General features: G+C 54.9%; 1 protein-coding gene across 2 annotated transcripts in view; it reads left to right on the plus strand.

The window, feature by feature from the left end:
- The window catches only part of TTBK1 (tau tubulin kinase 1), a 152,125-nt gene that overhangs the window by 119,838 nt on the left and 11,058 nt on the right, over positions 1 to 21,229 (plus strand). For both annotated transcript variants that reach the window (XM_034764007.1, XM_034764008.1), the window contains one exon: positions 17,584 to 19,163. In XM_034764007.1, coding sequence (XP_034619898.1) covers positions 17,584 to 19,163 — 1,580 coding nt within the window. The remainder of the gene's footprint in view (positions 1 to 17,583; positions 19,164 to 21,229) is intronic.

Below are 21,229 nucleotides of genomic sequence, written 5' to 3' on the forward strand. Positions count from 1 at the left end.
TCCCCGCGGGCCCGGCTGACCCGGCTCCCCGCGGGCCCGGCTGACCCGGCTCCCCGCCGGGGACGGGCAGGTGCGAGGAGGGTCTGGGCAGGGGGGCCAGAGCCTGGCCGAGGATGACAGGCTGGAGGGGGCAGGGACATAGGGGACAGGTTGGAAGGGGGCTGGGCAGAAGGGGCAGGCAGGGAGGGGGTGGGGCAGTACCAAGGGACCAGAGCAGAAGAAGGGAGAATAGGATGGAGGGGCAAAATGTAGTAGTCTGTTTCAGACTCTCCTGCCCCTGCCCCCTTCCCCTGCTCCAAAAGACCCTGGGAGCTCTGTCCCCCACGGCCTGCCCCTCTGGTCCCTAATATCTTCTTCTGGGTCCCACAGTTCCCTGCTGCTACTGGCTATGAAGGAGGGGCTGGTGCCTTCACCGATGCCCGCCCCTCCCCACTGCCCCGGGGCACCCCATGGGGGCCTAGGGAACCATTCCCCACTGGGGAGAGATGGGCTGTGCTGTGCAGAGCACGGGCTGCGTGGATGGGAAGCGGGATGTACCCACGCTGCCCCAACTTGTGTAAGTGCCACCAAGCCAGACTAACGTCACTGAGTGGAGAGAGTGAGAGCTGGGCCTGGGCGTGTGCCACCGGCTCCCCACTCAGCGGCAACCCGTGAGTGTAGAGCCAGCCTCAGAGGCCTGAGTGCCTATAAGTAGATAAATACAGTAGATGGCCAGTGGGCGCATATATCTATATATATATATATATATATAACACACACACAGAGAAGGTGTATCTCTTCCAAGAGATCGTGCCTGTGAGAAGAAGCTCTTTGGATTCTGGGCTCTATACGTGGAACCAAATGGCCTTTGCAGTAGGAGGCTCAGGGAAGAAAGACAGCAATTTACATAAAGTATAGCTCATTTACATGTATTAACTAGCGCTCTGGCTCATGGCAATCCCGACCTACAGTTCAGTAGTAGTTACCCGACTAGATTCCTTTAAGCCATACCATAGCCTGCTGCATTCTGCCTCCTCCCTGCCCCTTGAGGAAAGGCATACTGCACACAGGTCTGTCCAGATCAGAATTATACGACAACCCTAGCACCAAGTGGCAGGCAGTGAGAGACTGTGTCTAACAGATATCAGTGAGACAAGGTAGGAGCGCCTTCCCATCCATTAACCCCGGCATAAATTCCATAAACGTATTGGGTCCTTGGGTCCTCGGTGCTTTGGCGGTAGAGTTCAGACATTAGCGAATCATCCAATTAAAGGAGACACTGCTTTACTCCCAGCCCACCCCAAAAGGCAGCCATACCTCATCATGCGTGATGGGTATAGAAGGGCACCTCGGACACCTTGTATGGGCTGGAGGGTGAGGGTCCTTGGCTTGTGTGATGCAGGAGGTCAGACTGGATGGTCTAATGGTCCCCTGAGAAGCACTTATAAGCCTAACCGCGCTCCATCGCTGGCAGAGAAGGGACTCTGAGTCTGCCAAGCACAGAAAGCAGGAGTCGGAGCACTAGGGTGAGTTGAACTAAATGAAGGACATGCCCAGTCATCTGTACTTTTACAGCAGGTACCCAAACGGGAGATTGGCTCCTGGGTGAGAAAGTGCATGTGCTGGCTGGGATTTGTCGGTCTTGGCATTTAGATAAGGTCCCGTCCTCAAGAACTGACCGTGTAACTACCAAAGGGATGTGGGAGGGGAATATTGGAAGGCCATGTGATCAGGTGGGGGAGCTCAGCCAGCGTCTACGTGTGTGTGTTTGCGTCAGGAGGACAGGCTTGGCATAGACAAGATGCAGCTGATTTTCCCCACCAAGTCACGATACCCTCCCACACCCCTTTGCTCGGATTGTGCTATCAGCTCTCCCGGGGAGTGCCGAGTCCTCCTCCGAGAAGTGTCTGTCCAGGAGGGGCACGAAGGAGGAGCGGATAGAGCCTTTACTGGGAAGGATGCTGCTTTGAGGGCCTTCTGGCCGCCGGTGGCCTGACGGCTGTCAGTGGACTTGAGAGACAAGCGTGCTCATCGGGGCTCAGGCAGACAGCTGTGGAAAAGGGAGGAGCGGGTTAGTATTCCCAAGTCCCCTGAAGCTAAAGATCCAGGGAACGTGGCTGGAAAGCCTCCATTTCCCTCAGCACACGGGGAAGGCTGGGCGCTGTTCCTGAAGGAGTGTGTCGGTTTCCTTAGCAGTCAGTGGTGCACTGAGGTCCCACCAGCATAAACCAACATCTTGTCATGGGTGAGTGGGGGCAGAGGGGCACGTGGGGCAGGAAGAGGCCTGTTGGAGGTGGACTGGGGCAGGGTGGAGCGACAGCGAACCCGAGCGTGTCTTAGAACTCCCAGGTTCCTGGCCCGCCCAGGGTCAGAGAAGGGGCTTACATCTCCCTCCTCCCTGGGCTCCACTCTAGACAGGCCCTTTAACTTCCTTTGAGAAATGGCTGCAGTGGTCACTCCGCACTGACTGCCTTCCAAGCAGCCCCTGATTCTCCCCGTGCCCAGGGCCGGTGTCCCAAGCCTGCACCTGTTGGGGCGACGGGCGGAGGCAACACACTGTGGTTTCAGCGGCATAGGCAAGAGAAAGGACTGAGCTGTCCGCTCACAGGAGGGTTCATTTGCGAATCCCAGGGGCCAGCCGTCGAGACCCTGGAAGGAGCCTGCCACCAGACCTGGCTAGTCAGGGAATGTGATGGTATCGGGTCTTAGCAGAGAGTTTCCAGCAGTGCCCCGCTGTTGGCTGTTACCTGTACGCAAGGTGTCTGTCCGAATGGCCTAGCTGCAGTGCCAAGCTGAATGATGCAGAGGAGCAGGCGATGGAGGTGGCTTGCGGAGCCAGTGCCTGGCAGCTGGGGCAGGGGGCTGGTGTGCAGGAGTCCTCCGCTCCCTCTCTCTGTCACGCTCCCACGTCACTGGGGGAGGCAGGACGGCCCCGCTCCCCTGATGCAATCTGAGTGCAGGTGTTAGTTGTCCCGTAGGGTCTCCAGGCAGCCTGACACAGTTTACCAATGCAGAGCAGTAGGTAAGGTCAGCCTAGAACGAAAGCATTTGCCACCCGCCAGCGAAGATGTCTGCAGCATGCACAGCACAAACCAGGAGCGAGTACCTGACACCTTTTCCTCCACTCTTCTTGGTCTTTTTCAGTTGGAGGAGGACAGGCATTCCCAGCACTCCCTCCCGAGGTACAGCCCCCTCAGAAGACTGGCGTCCTCCGTTTTCTCCTCCTCAGCCCTGGAGACAGAGCACTACCCTCAGCTCGGTGGCACTTTCATACAGCGCAGCCGGTCAGCGGAGAGCAGCCCCGTGCGCATGCCCCACCGCAGGCACATGCCCCTCACGGCAGGAAACCACAGACTCATGCCTTCTGTCCTCCGCATTTCCAGGTCCCAGCTCCAGCAGGTGTGGGCCCGCTTCACCCATAAAACATAGCCCGTACGGAGGAGCAGCAGCCTCCGTAATGCAATAATAACGCCCACCTCCCCACAGTGCGTCACCACTTAACGCAATACTGAACCCCAGACAACATGGCCTAAGGTACTGTAACTTCCAACGCCCCCTCAGCCAGACCCAGGCGAGAGAAAACCCAGACTGAGAACACCGGCCGCTCCAGCCATCCGACACGCCGGGCGAGGCTGCATCCCGGCTGAAGATAGATGGGAATAGCCCCGGTGAATATGACATGTATTAGTGCGCTGGCTCCAGAGCTCCTCTGCTGGGCTCCGTAGTGGTATCGTGCAGCCACGGGGTTGTGAGTTCACGGCTGCCTCACGGAACACACGCACACGCCAAACATGTTTTCAGGTTAGGCCCGGAGTGGAGAGGCAGTGCAGGTTCAGAGAGCACCCACACTCCAGTAAAATCCAGGTCAGGTTTGTCGTCATTAGTCTGTTACACTGGGCCAAATCTGGGGGCCGTCTGACTCGGCCTGGATTCAGGGAGAGTCCCCCTGGAGGTTTGGCTGAGTTAGTCCCTCAGGATTTGTCTCTCTGTGGAGTCCGGTCACCGTTTCTCTGTTGCTCTGAAATCCCAGAACATTTGTTGCAGTCTGTTTTTCACACGGTGACCGCACCTTTCTGTCCCCTGTGACTGTGTCTGGTGTGTGACAGTGAGCCTGTTTGTCTGTTCTCCCCTCCTACAGCTGCTCCAAACCTACCTGCGTTGCCCCGGGAACGCTGCCCAGTGTAGTGGGCTAGTAAGGGTTTCCTTACCGGCCTAGCTGCAGATCGCTGTATTGAAAAATCCCTGAAGCGTCAGGCACTCTGGCTTTTCATAGGCGAACCAGCACAGCCACCTTGCCTTGCCATGTCTGTTCTTGTGATAGCTCTGATTTTGCTTTGGTGTGTTTTGTCAATGAACGGGTGAGCATACGGAGTCCCAGGGTAGCTGTTCTCAGCTGTCACGTGAGGAAAAGAGGAAAGTAACTTCCAGGAATTCTAGGTATTATTTTGCTGCTTCTCTAGAGACTCTCCTGCCTGGCACATGTTCCTGGTGCCCGTGGAGAGCCATATCCCAAAGCATGCCAGTTTGCTTTCTCTTACTAATTAGATCAGGTTTCTTGTGGGCCTTGGACCTCAGCACCCGCTGCACGGAGCCCCAGGAGACCCCATCTGAAACAGTGCCTGGAGTCTGAGGGGCTCTGGAACGTCAGGGGTGATTGACATTGTCATCAGAACCCCGGTGTCATCTGTCAATGTTCTCTGGGGACTATTGCGCCTCCAGGTGTAGCTGCAGTGTACGGACAGGCTTGGATTACAGCCTACTGTGGTTAAGTGAATGCAGTATTTATCGTCTCTTGAACTGAGCCCTGGGTCTGTTCTTCTGAGAGAAGATGCAAGTGAGTGCTGGTCTATGAAAGGAGAGGGGCACTGGGGAGGTGTAGGGGTTTAGAGGGACCTGAGCCCAGAGGAGAGGACTCTGGAGAAGGAACCGAGCCCAGTTCTGGGGAGCTCAGACAGCAGAGAATGTGCTGATGTGACCAGGCAAGACCGAGCTGGGTGTTAAGAGAGAGATGCTGAATTCTAATATTGACATTGTACTGCATCAGAGGGCTGATGCAGACTGAATCACCAGGAGTGCTTCCTTCTCAATTGTGGTCCATGCATGTCCTCACAGGAGTGCTCTGTTCGTCTCTTTGGATTTGTGATGTATGCAGCCTTTTTGTGGTAGTTCAAAAACTTCCGCTGCAGTTTGGGGTTTAGTCCTATCATCAGCAAGGCATTGGTCCCTGCCAGAGTGGGGAAACCAGAGTAGAGGGACCAATTTGGTCCCTCCTATGTTGCTAGGTGTAGAAACCAGGGAAAAACAAGCTTTCGCTCCCCTCGAGAATAATGTTCTGGGAGATGATTTCTGAAGGATTGATCAACTCTGATTTTTTTTTCTTTGTATTGTCATAACATTTGCTTTTACTGGACAGCATGTTCTTGAACATACAGCATTTACTAAAGCTATGCATGTGAAAATCAGCCACACTGGAGAACTCCCACCCAAGAGTTTTAAAGGAGTTGGCCAAAGAGCTGTCCAGATGACTGACGTTAATTTTTAAAAGTCTTGGAAAATTAGAGTAGTTCCAGAGGATTGGAAGAATCCAATGTTCTGCCAGTTAATAAATGAGAGGGCTAGCATAATTACAAGCCTTTAATTATCAGAGCTGGATTAACCTTTTGTGGGCCCAGTGCCAAGCATATTTGTGGACCCCCATGGGGGCAAAGGAGATTGGCGTGGGGAGGTCTTTGTGAAGTCAGACTTTGGTGCCTTCTATCTGTGTGCATTAGCAATGTTTAGGACCGGGAGCCGGGGGTGCTTGTTTCCTGAATGAGCAGCGTTCTGTTATTGTTGGCCTGTGCCCCATTCTGCACAGCACGTGTTCCCTGTCGGTATTTACCACTCTTATTCAAAATAAGCCCCACTAACGTTGTGAGACCACAGTGGGGTAGAATCCAGTGCAGATCAAATTGTATGTTATCTGCAAAAACCCTCCTATCCTATATCCTGGTTTCCATGTGCGGTCTGGGCCCCCTCAGTTCCTTCTTTTCTATGCCCAACACCCATAGTCTTCCATCCCTTCGTCCCATAGCAAAGAGCTGACGAGACCTTGACTTCTAACCCCTCTCTGTGAAAACTTTGCTATCAATGCTTGAGTGAAGCTAATTTAGGAAGCTCTAGGCAAAGGTCTCCAATCTCCCTCCTCCATTGTCTGGATCACACCATCCTTGGTGAGTCATTGGCCCTCGTTTGAGCTGGTGCATTAGTCTCCTGCAAAGACCTTCTAGAGCGCAAGGGCAAGCTCTGAGCACTGTCACGGGAAGCGCTCTCCCAGCCCTTGCGTGCTGCCGTTAGACCAACACGGGCTCTGTGGCGCTCTGCTGCTGGGGACGTTAATCTTTGGTGGCCTGCGTCAGAAGCAGGTAAACAAAAGCCAGCAGCCAAAGAGGCTTGGAAAGGAAAAGAATATCAACCCTTCACCCGTTTGGGGTGCTTCCCCCCACGTTTGTAGTCGTCTTCTGCCCAGGGGCTCTGCTGCTTTCATCCCTTGCCCAAGTCCCTTTTAGCTGCACGGCTGATAGGGTGCAGGAGAGGAGTCCGTTGTGGTAGTGAGGTGAATGGCACCCCCCGCACACACACACAACGAGCGTCTCTCACTCTGTCACCCTTCCCTGCCCGCGGGGTAGGACCAAACGACATGGTGATGCCCGAGGCTGCTGCCAGGGGTGTTCTGAAAGGGGCAGACCTCACCAGTTTTCCTGTGTGGGGCAGGGGAGGGCCAGGCCCCCTGGATATGGTGAGTTCCAGACGCAGCTGCAACCTTCCTCCCAGCATCCCCTTAAAGCTGTCTCTCCTGGCGGGGAGGGGCACCAGCCAGAGGCATCTGCCTAGCTTAGCCATGTTGCAAGCCTAACTTAGGCGCCACCAGTGCATTGCCTTGCCCGCGACCGGAGGGATGGGCGAGGCATTTTCCTGCCAAGCTGACACTAGTCCAAAGATTCAGACAGATCCCTCTGGCTATCGCTGTGGATCCAGACATAGACTGGAGGGTTATTTGCTTTCTGGTTTGTGAACTTGGTGTCCAGGGTGGGTGGGTGGGAGTAATTCAGGGTCAAAATTCAAACTGAGATGCACATGCAAAAATGCGGCCTCCACGCTGGCTGCAGGGCAGGGCTCCCTCACTCTCCATCCCTCTCTCTTATCACTGGCCTGTCTCCCTCCCTAGCCCGCTCAGTCTCCTCCCCAGACATTCCCTCCTCGGTGCTCCCTGGCTTCCTGGCCTCACCCCACAGATTCACCTGACCCTGCACAGTTCTTATCTGCTATCCCCACATCCCCCTGCATCCCCACAACCTGCCCCCTACCCCCACATTCCCCTACACCCCCCCAGCCTGTCTCCTGCCCCCCACATTCCCCTGCATACCTCAGAGACTGCGTTCAGAGGTGGGGGTCTAGGAGACTGGCTTTATGCTTTGTAAACTTGCTCCCTTCCCTCGCTGAAGTGGAGAAGCTGTTTAAAGGGCATTTTCGCAGCTGGCACCTCACTGGGGAGGAATGTCTCTTCACACTGGGGGGGCGGGCGGGGGGAGATGCACAGCTCCTCCGAGCCACTTCCCTGTTTTGCTGACACCACCCACGCATTGCAGTGCCACTGAGCTGATGCGAAGGCCTGTTAATAATCCTCCTCATTTCAAAGGGCGCTCGGTTGTGACAGCTCCCATATGGGAAACAAAACTAAAGCTCCAGGCGGTGTTTGCTCTGTGCTTCAAACTAACCACACCACTTCATCCAAAGGGTTCCCTGGGGGCAGTGCCCGACTCCGTCCCCCTGCGCTGCCGGGTGCTGGTGGCCTTGAGGATTTGACCTATCCATTGTCTTTGGTGGCACAGAGCAGTTGTCTGGCAGGACATGGCTGTGACAGTCGCCTGCTCTGAGAGCCGGGGCCTTTGTTTCAGGCTTTCTAGTTAGACTAGAGGCAAGAAGTGACCCTCGGCACTTCAGCCTTTTCTCCATTGCATGGGTTTCCTAAGGGAATCGGGGTGAGGGACCGGGGCACTGCACTTTTCAGACAGTTTGTAGCAAAGCAAAGCCATTTAGAGACGGGGAACTGGAGAGCGCTTCCTGTCTGATTGACAGGTAGTTCTCAGAGCTCCAGAGAGAAATTGGAAGTCTTTCATTCGTCTGAGCTTGAAAAAGCCCATTTCAGAGTTTATTCAATAATGTTAGAGTGTTTTACCTTTCGGTAGCACATGCCATCCCAAATGATCCCAAAGCACTTTCCAAAGTGTATAGATATGTAATAGGAATCACTTCTCCTCCCATTTAAATGCCTGCATCCCAGGAGATCCTGACCTAAGAAAGAATTTGACACTGCAGGGAGAAGTTCAGGAGGCAGAGTGTAATTACCCGAGCTGGAAGAAGCTAGGCTGGGACACTGGGGCTAATACCTGGACTATCCCAAAAAGCATCCTGGGGTTTCACTGGTCGCTGGTGTGTGTCTCATACAGAAATGCACTACCCTGAATCCAGAGCCATGATCCTGGGGCAAGGAATGAGTGAAAGAAGAAATCGTTTATATTTTAGATTCTTTCATGTTAAACAGCTAACTAATAAATAGGCTACCCACCAGCGTCTTTGACACTAGCACTGAAATCAATGCCAGGTCATTCCCCCCTGCATCGTCATTTTCTGACATGCTTCCTCTGCGTGTTATTAGCACTTAGTTCACTTTGACATGTGTGTTCTGCATTTAAGTGCTCCGTGGTGGCACAAGAGTACTCTAGCAAGGATAGGGTAGGGTTTCTATTGCTCATGAACATGGCCTGGGGAGGAGATCCGTCACGTAAAGTCATTCGGTCCAGTGAAATATGCATCTCTTCAGTGGGATAGATGGAATCTCTGCACTCCCCGGCCACATGAGCAGTACTGTGTATCGTTAACCTGTAATGCTTTTTCTGCTAGATAATATGAGGTGTAGTGGAGAGCCTTGACCTGCCCCAATCAGATCTTTACCTTGAGCTGAAGCACTTTCTATGTAGCTTGCACTGCATAGCTGAGAGCCCTCGTATCCTAGTGCATTCAAGGTGGAAATCTCTTTGGTGGTCAGTGAGTCTAGGGAGATAATTGCTGGCCAAACTCTAGCATTGCTCAGGGGGAAGAGACAGAGCTGCCTGCCAGGGTATGTCTACGCTGCAAGAAAAACCTGCCGCTGCCAGTCTCAGCGTCTGAGTCAGCTGACCCGGGTTCGTGCCGTGGGCCTGAAAATGGCCGTGTAGATGTTCCCGCTCGGGCTGAAGCCCAGGCTCGGGGCCCAGGCAGGAATGTCTACTCTGCTGTTTAGCCCTGTATCATGAGCCCCAATCAGCTGCCCTGGGCTCTGAGACTCGCTGCAGCGGGAGTGGGGTTTTTTGCGGTGCAGACGTGCCTTGAGAGGCTTGCTGATAAAAGCGGGATTGTGTTTTCTCCCGGACAAGGTCTGAAGCCCTGAAAATCCCTAAACGCCTCTTTCTGTTTCTAGTAAACAAACAACCCCAAATACTTCTCAGCTTGAAAACATGGGGTGCCTTTCTTCCTAGCTTGGCTGCCCTCCATCTGCCCTCCCGCCGCACACGGATAGGCGGATACGACCGGGTCACTGGAGAGGCTGGCCAATATAAGCCAAATATGCCCCCCCCCCCCTTCTCACCTTGCCCCCATGGTGACGGTGGGGTTTTTTGCTGGAGCTTCCATTGCTGATTGTATGGCAGTTCTGCACGTGTCTGTGAGCCCTGACAGGAGTGTGATGGGCCAGGTTTATCACAGAGGCATAGCACGGGCTTTCTGTTCTGGCAAGGCCAGTGGGCCTGTGTCCATCAATACAAGTACCCCAAGGGCTATTGCAAAGGAGAACCTCAGTGGAACAAAGGGCCATACCCTTGTCGTGTCTGGTTTGAGTGGATTATCCTACGTGTGTATGCAGATTAGAGCAAAGGGCCTGGCGCCTAGTCCGTCCCAGTGTCTCATAGCACGTTTCTGTTTCCATTCACCTGCAGCTGTTTTCCAATGACAGAATGCTGTGATGGGGAGGGCCCTGCTGTCACTTGTGAGCGCTTGAGTCCATGAGAATGTTTTTTGTGCACTGTTCAGTTGTTATATACAAAGAGTAAAGGCTGATCGGTGTGCCAGTTCCTTCCCTTGCTGCATTCTCGTACCGTGTGCTCTTTGTCTGGGTCACTGTAACATAGAGATCTGCATTGGCAGTTCCACACGACAGCACAAAGATTCATGTATAGGAAATGTTTCTAACTCTCACTTGATGTATTGAAATTCCTTCTTTGTACCACAAAAACCATTGTGGGAAGTGATCTTACAATGAATGTCCATTTTTTTAACAAGCTGCTAAACCACGTAAGGTGGGGGTGAAACTAACCTCCATGCTACATTCACTTGCATGCATCTTAACATCCAGAGAGAAACTCGCTCTGTGTTGGGAGGTTTTATTTTTTCAGGGTGCAAAAGGCGTTTCATGTTGGCTCCTGTCACCCAGCGAACCCGGCTTGTATCTTCCTTACAAGAACTCCCAGAACTTCCTCCTCATCAGCTTCATCACAAGCGCAGGCAGGTGATTGGCCAACATGAAACACGCTCATTGCAAACGCTGTTCCACGCTCCCAGGTGAATAAAGGGGGTGCTCATGGGATGCCTGCCCCTTCAGCTTGGTCCTTCCTGAGAAAACCACGTCAGGCTCCTGGCCAGCACTGCTAACTTACATGGGCTGTTACTGCTTGGGGAAGGGATTGGCTTTGCAGGCTTTTTTCTTCTTCCTCTTTCTTGCTGCTATCACGCTGCTTTCGCAATCGGAGACTAGAACACGTTTGGCATCGTTTTCCTTCCACTTTGCTCGCCGTTTCCTAGGTCTCTTGTGGATAGTGAAAACAGTCCTTCCCCATCGGTGCGGCTCCTCAAGCAGACAGCTGGAGGCAGACTCTCCCGGGGATGGTAATCGCAGGAGACGTAGGGAGTTCGGGGGCAGGGGCAGGGGCATTGGCACGTCTTCACAGGTCTAGCACGTCTTGCCAAGGGGTGTGAGGCAAACCCGAAAAGCGCACACAGTGAAAAGCCGGGCACACAGCCAGCATAGCGATGGGTGTGGCGTATGCACCTCTAAAGATCAAGAGGAGGACAGTGTAGCTTCCAGTGGTCAGACACTGGGAAAGGAGATCATCTCCATGAGACCGGTGCTGCCGAATCTTGGAGTAACAGGCGTCTGCAGACTAGCATCGCAGTCCTATGGGATTGTATTCAGTGAGGGCACCTGCTCCGGGTTACCTCCTGGGGCAGCTGGCTTGGAAGGAAAGCTGCTTCAGGCACTCAGATGTTGCCTCTCCCCCTCGCTGTAGTAAATTCTGCCGAGTTTCCCAGTCCCCAGTGAGCTCAGTCGCTGCTGGCAGAGCATAATGTCACTTCCAGGATATGCTGAGGCCCCAACAGTTGAAAGCTGTTACAGGGAAGACTGGACTAAAACTCTTGCTGTCTATTTGCTATCTGCATTCCTCAGGACTAAGGCCTCTTCCCGTTCCCAATGCAGTGCTCTGAGTCGCGTTGGGAACTTGCTTTCTGTTCTTGGACCTTCCAGCTCCCATGAAAAAACTCAGGGACCAGCATATCCTTCCTTTGCATTATCTCCCACAGCCAATGGCTCATTGCTGCGCGTCTGTCGCTGCTAAGCCAGATCGAGTCCAAATCAGACAGCTAAGGTGTGTGTGTGTGTGGGGGGGAAGAGTGTAGTTGTTGTTTCTGTTTCAAGCAGACAGAATTCGATGGTGCCGATGTACTTACGACATGCGGTTAGCCTGGACACAGTGGTGCTGAGTGTGGATAAGCCGCCTGGTTTGCTGTGGAAAGTTCAGTTTGGGGGTCTGGTTCTTGAGAAAGTCCCCTTTATGCAACCCTCCAGGCTAGTGTCTTCGCGGAAGCACATTCGACAGACTCACGTTTGTCTGACAGCAGGTCTTGCCTGTCGTTGTATTCAGAGGAAGCCCATTGCAGTGGGGGAACTGCCTGCTGGAGCTTAAAAGGTAATGAGGGATTGGTTTGGAAGGACCAAGTTGTCTGAAGGGGTCCAAAGCTTGTTTTTCCCTGAGCCTTTTTATTCTTCCTGTGTCTAATCCCTTTAGAGCCTAAGGTAAACCCCTCAGCCTTTTTGTACTGCAATAACACTGTATTATATGCTTGCACTATTCTCCTGGGCAGACCAAGCATGCAAGAAACAATTTAAAGCTTTTTTTCAGAAGAAAAGCACTGTATTATTGTGTATATAGAGATCCTGAGAGAGAATTTGAATTCTAACTCCTGTATAAAAGCATGCACTGAATACCTGTATGTAGAACACGCTGTAAATGCTGCCGAGTACTGTAAGATCCTACACTTGAAACCACAACAAATGAGCAACTTCATCTAAAAAACAAAACAGAAGCTGTGCAATGGATTCTGTGCCTTTTTTAAATCCATGTATGTTAACCCAGACAATCGGAAAAAGCTTGTATACTACCAAAACCTTATTAAAGAATCAAAGGCACAAGCCTGGTGATGGTGTTTTCTTTCATCCCTTCTCCTTTAAATCTCTTGGAAGAGCCTTCTGTGATGTGTCATGCTGACCGTTAGCAACAAGTGGAAGAGCTCAGTTGTTAGACAGACAGGGCTTACTCTTTTTCAAGAGCTTCTCTGTGAACCCCAGGTAAGCTGGGCTGGACTGTCACCCAGCTGAGTTCACTCTGTTTTCCCAGGAGGCGCAAATGATAAGACCTCTGGTTTCCAGGGATGCAGTGCTGGCAGTTGTTCATGTTGCTGGTGCTGCAGAGTTGTCAGCGCTGCTAGTGCAGCTGTTCTCGGAGCTCCGGTGTTAGCCGCACAAGCAGAGAATGCAGACTGCTGATTCCGCAGACCTCGAGTTACTCATCAAGAAAGACCACAGGCTCAGTTTGATGGCAGAGGTGCTCGGCCAGGTTCATTGTTGACAAAGCACGGTGCCGGTGCCCCATAGGAGCTACAGATACACTAACACGTATGCCTGTGCGAAGGTAACAGTTCTGTCCCCTAGATCAATACAAAAATACCCCTTCTTCCACTCTCCTTTTATACATCGATACAAACAAGTTACATATTACATTCCATACACTTTTCGTTATCAGCCTGTACCTTGTACCTGCGAGTTCGAACCAAACATTCTCATCCGTTATCCTGCCATCCCCTGCTTCTCTTACGAGGGGTCAGTGCGTTCCTGTACCAGCTCTTGGGAGTTTGTTTATGTAGTTACTCGGGGTGTTCTTGTTCCATCCTCGCAGGTCAGGAATGTGCTTATTTGGTTAGATAATCCCTAGTGTGTTACTGTTCTGCCAAGGGCGGGCCTGCTTTGGTTCACTTGTCAGCTCTGCCTGGAGCTCCAGGTTCATGTTTAACTAGTGAGCTAGGGTTGTGAGCATCTCCCCACTCCAGGAGCTCACTGAGATGTCGGAGGCAGCCAGTGTTTCATTCAGATTTGCGATCAATTCTCAGCAGGCCTGAAGGGATCAGAGTTGTCGACTTTCAGCTGATAACCTCAAGCAGGCTTGCCATGACGTGAAAAGTTTGGAGAAGACAAGTCAGAGAGAGTCTGCTCCCAGTACTATGGGGAAGGTGCGCTTACCTACCAGCCCAGGGCTGAGTTCTAATCCCACTCCTCCCCTGATGGCTGCAAATACCTCCTCACCTGTATTGTGAGCCAAGGTGTCGCTGCTGCCTTGGCAAGGTAACGATCGCTCACCAAGATGACGTGAGAATTCGCACCAAGTCACCGCAGGTAGAGCTGGGCGTAGATCCAAGGTCTCTACTCGGACAGCACATCCCACGGCTCTTGGTTTACCGCTCAGGGTACCTTCCCCTCGTGTGTGGCAGGGACGGTATCTATCACACATAATGACTATTTTACCAGCGGTGCAGGAACGTGTAACTAACCTGCACCAAGCATGTGTTCAACGCTGGCAGTGTGATGCTTGGCAGGTCAGCTGGACACTGGGTGTTGTATCTCCCCTGTAAGGCCTGGTCTACCCAGAGGAGAAGAGCGTTCTTTTCCTCCGGCTAGCGGCTCCTAGCCTATAGCTGAAGTGACTGCGGTCTGTCCTATAAAGCTGCAGGCTGTGGGTTCAGAACCTGGGGCGGAGAGTTGATACAAAGCTCCATTGTGTTGGCATGGGTTAAACAAGCTCCTAACTTGGCCTGTTTCTCTGAAAGACTGTGTGTCAAGGTGTATGAGATTTGGCTGCTCTATTAGAGACCAGGTTCTGTCCCAGCTCTGTATAGAGAGACTTCTTGTAAGCTCCGCTACCTGGGAAAGGGGCGAATACTAAATTATCCCCAAGGTGGAGGCTGTGATAAGCCATCAGGGACAGAGCTGAGGCTGGAATGCGTGGTCTCCGGGCTTGCAGTGTAATGTGGGAGTCGATCCCTCTGATTTTTGCCTCGCCGGGATTGCTCGACGGCTGGGAGTTTTTGGACCATTGTGAGATTGCCTGCAGCAGAGGCTGTGTCACTTGTGGTGACTTCGTTGTGCACTGGGGGGGCATGGGGTTACACAGATCTATGGCTTTACGCTGTATTTCCTAGGTTTGTCTGGCTTTGAGTCCCTTAGCAGCCTGCTCTGTCTCTCACAAAGTGTTTCTTCAAGATTGAATTCCCTGTGGTTTCCAATGCTTGAAATCAAAGAGATTGAAAGGAGGGTATGGCTTGCAGCCCCAGGGAGACTCAGCCAGGCTTCTGGCATGGAGCATCTCCTCCGCACAGAATCTCCTGGCATGGGGAGCTTTCTGGAGCTGAGCAGAGGCAGGAGGAGGCATAACAGAGACAGATCTGCACCCTGGCAATTCTTTATTGCTGTACTGCCCAGAGGGACTCTGGCAGCAGGAGGCGCAAGCCAGGGCAGCCTCCGGGCTGCTCTAATCTACACCTGGGGCTGATCCATTCTCCTTCGGCCCCAGCAGCGAGAAGGTGCCAAGCCTCCCCTCCCAGTCCCAATCCTGAGCCTCCTTCTTCCCCCCAATGTATTGGAGAAAATCCAGACCCTTTCAGTTCCATCACCCTTCTTTGCCGAGGAGACCTGGGCTCCCTGGGTCAGGTCCCTCCGGGCTGCTGTGCTGTGCGTGGGCTCTGAGGAGTCTGCCTTTTGCCCATAAGGTTCTGATGGAAGGTGAGACTCCCCAGGCGGAAAATCGGGAAGAAGGGATTTTTGGAACCACTGTAACTCAGCAGCTACTGTTGGAATCAGAAGCGTCTCTGAAAATTCAAACAAGCTCAGATTTCTCGTTCCAAGTAGTTTTTCTCAAAACAATAGAACTCAAAGATTGCAATGGTCCCATTGAAACAGAGCTGAAAAATTGCAGTGGTCCCGTTGAAAGGAATCGGTGGTGCAATCTCTGGCCTGGTCTGCACTTGATCGGGAGTGTGAAAAACCCTGTCTCCGGCAACAACCCCCCCAGTGTAGACACAGCTGTGGGGATGGAAGAATGTTTCCCTCATCGTAGCTACAGTCACTTGGGGAGAGGCTGTGTCTATCCTACAGGGCTATGCTAGCATAGCTACGCTGGTATAGTCATGGTAGTGTAGACGTACTCTTAACCACGGAGCTGCCATCGGCACCTCCCGCATATAGCCGTCTGCCTCCCTAGATCTCAAAGGGCTTTGCAAAGGTGGGTCAATATCATTAGCCCTGCTTTCTAGCTGGGGAGAGTGAGGAGAAATGACCCGCCCAGGGCATGCAGGTTTAGAAGCCAGGTCTTGGTCCTGCACCGTGGTCAGCCCTTGCCTTCACGGCCGAATTAACGCACGCTGTTCCTGACTCCCCTCGCAGCTGAGTCCATGGTGCGTTCAGCCCAGGCAGGGGCGCTGGAACACTTTGAATAGTGGGGATGCTGAAAGCCAGTCCCCTTCCCCTGTCCGCCCCCGCCCAGCGCTAGGGCCGGGAGCAGGGCCATGTCTCCGGGAGGGGGAGGGATCTGACCTGCGTAATGGGGCCGAGGCTGCGGCCACAACTGCGTGCGCGCATGGGGCCAGCAGCAAGGATCCTGGGCGTGGGGGGGCAGTGGAGCCCTGCGTCAAACCTGGCAGTGCTACAGGCCGCCCCCTCCCCCCCGCCCACACTCCTAGTTCCCGCACCTATGAGCCCAGGCTGGCTGCGGGGGTGGGTTAGAGCTTGAGTGCTGCTTTCTCGCGGGCTGGAACCCACCTGGCTTTGCAGTGAGGACGCAGGCTAACTCACGGTAGTGCCAGTAATCCTCCAGTGCCGTCCGACCATCCCCCGTGTGCCCCTGCCGACAGAGGAGCTGTCCAACAATTCACTGGGAGAGAACTGCACAGGAGCTCAGCTGTCTGCAGCCCTAAGAGCCACGGCGAAAGTCCTAGCACCACACCCGGGGGGAGCACGACCCCAGGGCAGACACGGTGTAATGTGTGTGTGTGGGAGCTTTGCAGTGTGGGTGCGCGGCCCCGGCCTAGGCTAACCCGGCTGCTCAGAGCTGGGGGGGCCGAACAGCCTCAGACCACAATTCCTTTGGGATGTCTTTCTTTTACCAAGTCCAGGGAGTGAGAGTAACACAGGTAAGGACGTGGGTGTGCTAAAAGGACATCTCACCACTCTGTCCCTGCAACCAAGGAGTTCCACACGGCCGTGCTCCCCTGCGGTCTGGAACCAACTCGGAGTCTGCTTCCGATGCCTCAGGTGCACAAAAGAATGAAGGGTGTTGACATTCAAGGCACGTTATTCTGTGCAGAGCTGCTGCCTGTTTGCCAATTCCCAGCGCAGCTCGGCAAAGAATTTGAGATTGGATTGTTCAAGTCAACAGCTATCTTGACACTGCTCCCCCCCGTAATACAGCCAGAAGAGATCCTGGACTCTAGCTTGCTGAATGCAACTGGGTATTGCAGGATCTTTCCAATGATTTAAACCGGGGGGTGTCGAAAAAAACATCAAAGCTTAAACAGCAAAGCCCTCCGGGAGTGTTAATAGTAAAACCTACCGAAGCCTTCACTAATTGCTGATCATTTTAGTGGGGGACTGGGGAAGGGAGGAGGGGGAGCCCATGGTGGGGGAACTAGGAGTCACTGATGGTACGGGGACACAGATAAGACAGCCAGGGAAGGGGGCGGGGAGGATGGGGATGGAAAAGCAAAAGCCCACGGCAGTGGGGCTCTAACTGAGTGGTGCTGAGTGTGACAGTAAGGTGCTGAACACAGATAATAACGAAGTTTACTCCAGAGAGGCCATATTCTCCCTTTGCTCTTTGTGGAACAAGGGGTCGGGGCAAGGGGGTATTCTCTATGGAATGAAGAGGGGGTGCGGTCCTAAATGTATATTGGGCTGTCATTCAGCCTGGAAGTGCCCGGCTGTAGAAGGAGTTGGATGCCCTAGGTGACACTGACGAGCAGGCGTACAGGAGACTGCCCGATGACAAGGACATGGTTTTGGAGGGTTGCTTTGCCTCTCGCCAGTGCCCTGTGCTAGGGGAGGCTGGTTCATGGGCATGAAGACAGACATGTCACATGACCCTTCCCGCCGTGGTTGATGTTGTGACATTGATACTAAGTGTTTTCTTTTTTACGTCTCTCTTGTTCCAGGTGTTTACACTGAACCCTTTTGAAATGAATGGTCTGCCCAAGGCGGTGCCTTTAAATTTGCCTTATCAAGACTTTAAAAGGGATGTGTCAGACTCTAGGGAAAAGCCGAGGTTCCTCCAGCGGATAAAAAAGGTCGACTTCTCAAACATTGTCTTGACCACTCCTTGTAAACCGCCGGCGCCCCGTCTGGAACTGAATGGGGAGTGTGAGGAGGAAGAGGAGGAGGAGGATGAAGAGGAGGAGGACGAGGAGGAGGAGGAAGCTGGTTATCTGGGAGAAGAGATTGACATGCACAGTAGCTCCAGCAGCGACGTGAGTCAGAAAAGCACGGAGCGCAGTCAGGAAGGGGCGCCATCCACTCTGCTGGCCGATGATCAGAAAGAATCCAAGGGCCGTGCTTCCATGGCCGATGGCGATTTAGAACTGGAGGAAGGCTCCAAAACGCTGGTGTTGTTTTCCCCGGGTGACATGAAGAAGTCTCCACTCACCACCGACTTGGCGCCAGACATCGATCTGGGGACACTCGCTGCTTTAACGCCTCAGAGCGAGAGGCCCCAGCCCCTGGGCAGCCAGCTGGATGTGTCAGAGCCCGGGACCCTGTCCTCCATCCTGAAGTCCGAACCAAAGCCTCCAGCAGCCGTTTCCACGACGTCCTCCCCCTTTACCAAAGTCGAGCGCACGTTTGTTCATATTGCTGAGAAGACCCATCTGAACGTCATGTCTTCCGGCAACCAGCTGGTGAGGCACGAGGAGTACGGCCCTCCGGGCCAACTGGAGGAGATCATCCTTGAGGAGGCGCTGGAGGAGAACCTGGGGTTGGTAGAAAATGGGAGTGCGAATTCTGGTTTAGAAGGGGGAGAAATGGAAAGCTGCGCGCTCTCGGTCAATCACATCGAAACCTCCTCGGAGATGGCAGGGGAGCCGCTGACGCTGCCCAACGGCGTGGCCCAGTCCCCGGAGGAGAGGCTGGAGCTTAAAGGCAAAGCCGCGCTGGCACTGGATTTGGAAGAAACTGGCCGGCTGGTTTCAGGAGAGCCTAGCTTAGAAAAGACCATGCTGGCGACCGAGCGCCTTACGCAAGCCGAGGCTCTCCTGGGAACGGTGAAGCAGGGCCCAAGGAAGCCTCTGAGTGCCAGATACAGAAGCCGGATTCCCATCTTGTTCTCCGAGGAGGACACCGGCTCAGACCTATCGGCCTCGCTCTCGGCCAAAGAGAGGCTTCACAAGAGGGCCAAGCAGCCTGACTTGGTTCGCCTAGTGATGGAGAGAAGGCAAAGCCGCATCCTCAGATTGGCCTCTGGCGCCTCCTCCTCGGCCTCCTCCAGCGATGAGCGGAGACGTGCCTCGGAGACCCTCTCGGCCACCGGCTCGGAGGAGGACACCCATGACTCAGATGACTCCGTCCCAAGGAGGACGGGGGAGGGGAAGGCATCCCACCCGGGAAGAGAGGGGAAAATTTTAAGCACAAAGAGCAGAATCCCTCGGCCCATTGTGCCTGCGAGGACGTTGCCGGCAGCAGTAAAGTTTGGGAGTCCAGCAGCATCGGGCAGCTCGCCGCTTGATGCAGCTCTCACCGCCAGGTCAGTCACCGGCATGGCCCTCGCTCCTCACCATGCAGGCCTCCTGTCCCCTGTTCCTTCGGCCTGGCTGTGGGGTCCCCCCCACACAACCACCCATTCCCTCGGCCTGGCTGTGGGGTCCCCCCCACACAACCCCCTCATTCCCTTGGCCTGGCTATGGGGTTCCCCCCCACAACTCCCCCATTCCCTTGGGCTGGCCATGGGGTTCCCCCGATCCCCCGTTCTCTCAGCCTGGCCATGGGGGTAACCAACTCCACGTTCTCTTGGCCTGGCCGTGGGGTGTCCTTCCACCAAACCTCCTTCACTCAGCCTGGCTATGGGTGCCCCCCACCAGCCCCCAGTTTGCTCGGCCTGGCTGTGGGGTTCTCATCTCCACTTGTCTCCTTTCACATGGGCCGTTTCTGTTCAGGGCAAACCCAGCTGTGTTTAGCTCCCAGCAGCCCGGGCCTGGCCCTGGAGCCAAGTGGGGCGGGGTGGCTGCCTATGGAGAGTCTCCAGGTGTCCGGTTTTTGACCAGAACTCCCGGTCAAAAAGGGACCCGGCGGCTCCGATCAGCATGGCTGACCGGGCCGTTAAAAACTCGGTCGGCGGCGCAGCAGGGGCCCAGGGCTAAGGCAGGCTCCCTGCCTGCCCTAGCGCCACACGGCTCCCGGAAGTGGCCGCCAGGTTCCTGCAGCCCCTAGACGCATGGAACCGCAACCAATGGGAGCGGCGGGGGCGGCACTTGCGGGCGCGAGGGCAGCGTGCGGCGCCTCCCTGGCTGTCCATGCACCTGGGGGCTGCAGGGACCTGGCGGCCGCTTCCCAGGAGCTGTGGTAAGAGCCATCAGCATCCCACACCCCAAACCCTCTCCTGCACCCCAACCCCCTGTCCCAGCCCAGAGTCCCCTCCCACACCCAAACTCCCTCCCTGAGCCTGCACACCCCCAAAACCCCCACACACACTCCAACTCCCTGCCCCAGCCCAGAGCCCCTTCCTTCACCCAAAACCCCACATCTCCAACCCCACCTCAGAGCCTGCGCCCCCCAGCCAGAGTCCTCCCCCCCTGCACCCCAACCCCCAACTCCAGCCTGGAACCCTCTCCTGCATCCTGAACCCCTGAGTTCTGGCCCCACCCAGAGCCCACACCCCCAGCCCAGTGCCCATACCCCCTCACACACGCCTGCCCCAGCCTGGAGCCCTTTCCCACACCCCAAACCTCTCATCCCCACCCCCACCCCAGAGCCTGCACCTCCAGCTGGAGCCCTCACCCCCCACACCGCATCCCAACCCCCCTGCCCCAGCCCAATGAAAGCGAGTGAGGGTGGGGGAGAGTGAGCGACGGAGGGAGGGGGGATGGAGCAAGCGAGGGTGGGGCCTCGGAGGAGGAGCGGGGCCTTGGGGCAGGGCAGAGGCGTTCGGTTTTGTGGGATTAGAAAGTTGGCAACTCCATGTCTGTAGTGACTAGAGGGCCACATCTGCGAGGGTCCAGCACTCCCCTTGGTGCTACGCTCACCAGGGCCTGGCCTGGAGCCTGCCCCGGACCCTGGGCAGGGGGCCTGGAGCTGGCCTGGACCCCTGGACCCTGTGCTGGGCGCGGCCGGGGGTAGAGACCAGAAAAGGGCAATGGGTCGGCGCCCTCTTCTCTGATCAGCACTGGTAGGGTTACCATATTTCAGCAAGCAAAAAAGAGGACGGGAGGAGCCCCGCCCTAGCCCCGCCCCTGCCCCTCCGCCCCCCCCAGAACCCCCAACCCTCCCCCCGTTCCTTGTCCCCTGACTGCCCCCTCCTGGGACCCCTGCCCCTAACTGCCCCCCAGGACTCCACCCCCTATCTAAGCCTCTCTGCCTCTTGTCCCCTGACTGCCCCAACCCTTATCCACACCCCCACCCCCAGACTGACCCCTGGGACTCCCATGCCCCATCCAACCACTCCCCACCCCCTGACAGCCCCCCCAGAACTCCCAACCCATCTAAACCCCTCTGCTCCCTGTCCCCTGACTGCTCTGATCCCTCTCCCCACTCCTGCCCCCTGACAGCTCCCCCCCAGAACTCCCAGCCCCCCACCCCCCAGCTCCTTGTCCCCTG

The sequence above is a fragment of the Trachemys scripta genome, chromosome 3, assembly GCF_013100865.1.
Source record: "Trachemys scripta elegans isolate TJP31775 chromosome 3, CAS_Tse_1.0, whole genome shotgun sequence".
Classification (NCBI taxonomy): Eukaryota; Metazoa; Chordata; order Testudines; family Emydidae; genus Trachemys; species Trachemys scripta.